This window comes from Ciona intestinalis, unplaced genomic scaffold, assembly GCF_000224145.3.
Source record: "Ciona intestinalis unplaced genomic scaffold, KH HT000793.1, whole genome shotgun sequence".
NCBI lineage: Eukaryota > Metazoa > Chordata > Ascidiacea > Phlebobranchia > Cionidae > Ciona > Ciona intestinalis.
Genome location: NW_004191114.1, coordinates 1 through 2,489, shown reverse-complemented (window position 1 = coordinate 2,489; position 2,489 = coordinate 1). Strand labels below are relative to the sequence as shown.

General features: G+C 33.2%; 1 protein-coding gene across 1 annotated transcript; it reads right to left on the bottom strand.

Annotated features, from left to right (window-relative positions):
• Positions 1–327: 327 nt before the first annotated feature.
• On the bottom strand, positions 328–2,180 carry LOC108950752 (chitin-binding domain protein cbd-1-like; the record flags this gene model as incomplete). The annotated part of the gene is made up of 3 exons (XM_026839723.1): positions 2,162–2,180; positions 1,432–1,511; positions 328–583 (listed from the first exon to the last, which is right to left on the bottom strand). Coding segments are annotated over exons 2-3 (328 nt in total), but the record flags the coding sequence as incomplete, so codon positions are not given.
• Between the last annotated feature and the right edge of the window lie 309 nt (positions 2,181–2,489).

Sequence of the window (2,489 nt, the reverse complement as noted above, 5' to 3'; positions counted from 1 at the left end):
TATCCCAAAATTTTGATTGTGTTTTAAACAATTAACAGCGAGATATATAGGAGTCGCGAGGGTACGGTTTTATAATTCTTTGACTATTATTTTTTTACTACAAAATGGGACAAGAAAATATAATGAAAAAGTGTCCCATCTTCCCCACCCTACTATATAATATTCCAACCGTTTAACCAGCTTTAAACAGTAACAGTATACAGACGAATGCAAGCAGCCTGGGTGTTAGCTTGCCCAAATCTTTGTTTTTCAAAAGGGACTTCACGCATATTGAATAGAAAAGAAATAGAAAAGAAATCGTAAAAGTAAAATAACAAAATAAAGTACCAGGTGAATTTGTGGTAGTTGGCGCTGTAATTGTAGTCGTTGGTGCATTTGTAACTGGTACAGATGTGGTGGTACTCGCACCAGTACTTGTAGTCGTTGATACAACACCTGTTGTAGTTGCTCCAGTTGTTGTTTGGCGTACTGGGTTCGAACCATCGCAGCCAACAACATTACGTGGCCAGTCACACACTAGATGAACTGGATTAAATACAGTTCCTACACCGCATGGTCTTGTTAGAAGTCGTCCGTTATCACACTAATAATTAAACGATATATATACGTTATCACACTAACAATTAAAAAAACGATATATATACGTTATCACACTAACAATTAAAAAAACGATATATATACGTTATCACACTAACAATTAAAAAAACGATATATATACGTTATCACACTAACAATTAAAAAAACGATATATATACGTTATCACACTAACAATTAAAAAAACGATATATATACGTTATCACACTAACAATTAAAAAAACGATATATATACGTTATCACACTAACAATTAAAAAAACGATATATATACGTTATCACACTAATAATTAAAAAAACGATATATATACGTTATCACACTAATAATTTTAAAAACGATATATATACGTTATCACACTAATAATTAAAAAACGATATGTGTACGTTATCACACTAATAATTAAAAAAAAAACGATATATATACGTTATCACATTAATGAAGCAAAAGTAGTCAATATAGCCGACGCCGTGGCAACGTGGTTAGCAATAGGACTTTAACCAAGACATTAGACAAACAATTGCCCACATTTAAAAAATTAAAAATTATTCTATAAATGTATTGTATAGGCAATTGTGCCATGACAGTAAGGTGGGGGTATCGGGCTTCTTTAGCACATAATATTCAAATATCCTGAACGTGTTTTAAACACTTAACAACGGTGCATGAGATTCGTGAGAATATGGTTTTATATTTAATGAATGTTTCTTGTTTACTACCAAATGGGACGAGAAAATATAATGAAAAGGTGTCCCACCTTCCCCTACTCTATTATAAATAAATTATCTAAATTTAATATTTTTTTAATGTTCTATAAATAATTAAATATATTATATCTTACTTGATAAAAGTTCGCGCAGTCGCCGGGCTTTTCAAACGGAATTGTGCTGATTCCATTACCCGCGCTATCCATGCATCGACCTGAAAGAGAACAGTTTTTCAAACGTGTATATAGTTTTAGCATATAAAGAACACAACTAAACAGGAATATTATTTGGGAAAGGTAACAATGTAAGATAATCCTTCTTTTTTTGTACCATTTGGTAGAAAACAAAAAATATTTACAGAACTATATAATTGTATCCTTACGACGCTAAAAGAACGTTGTTGATTGTTAAAAACACGATTAGGAAATACGGTATAGTCTGCGGAATTAACAATATCTATCTTACCCTGCAACGCTATAAATACGTTCATATAACATATGGTAGGGTGGGGGAAGATGGGATACCTTTGGCACATAATATCCAAATATCCTGATCGTGTCTTAAACAATTACCAATGGTATATTGGAGTCTCGAGGTTACGGTTTTACATTTTTTCGAATGTTCTTTCTTTACTACCAAATACAAATAGGACGAGAAAATAGAACGAAAAGGTGTCTCATCTTCCCCCACTCAACTATAAATGTTATTTATCTCTTCGACTATGACACCGAACGTCAAACTTATTTGAAACAGTGAAGCAATGCGATTTTACAGCAAAAACAACTCGTTTATACATTACACTGGCTATAACGGATATGATATTTACTGAGCACTGTACTGCTGTTAACGTTTACAAAACCTAACTTTTTGCGCACTCTTTTTGATACGCATCGGGTATGCTTTCTAATTCTGCACTAAACTATACAAAACATATCATTTCCTAAACGTTTAAATTCTTACGAAAACGCTATATGTGCGTAATCTTTTTAAAATCTATTCAAGTTATTGCTGCTGCTTAGTCAGGTCCTGCAAGAGCGCCTTGGTTTACACAGATTGCTACTTAATTATCTGAATACCCGTCGCTTCTTGCGTAAAACGCCGTTGATTATTGCTAGAAGCACCTCGGGAAAAAGGCGCGCTACATTTCGCAATACTCGGAGAGAAATTTTCGACGTTACGTGATATAGAACAG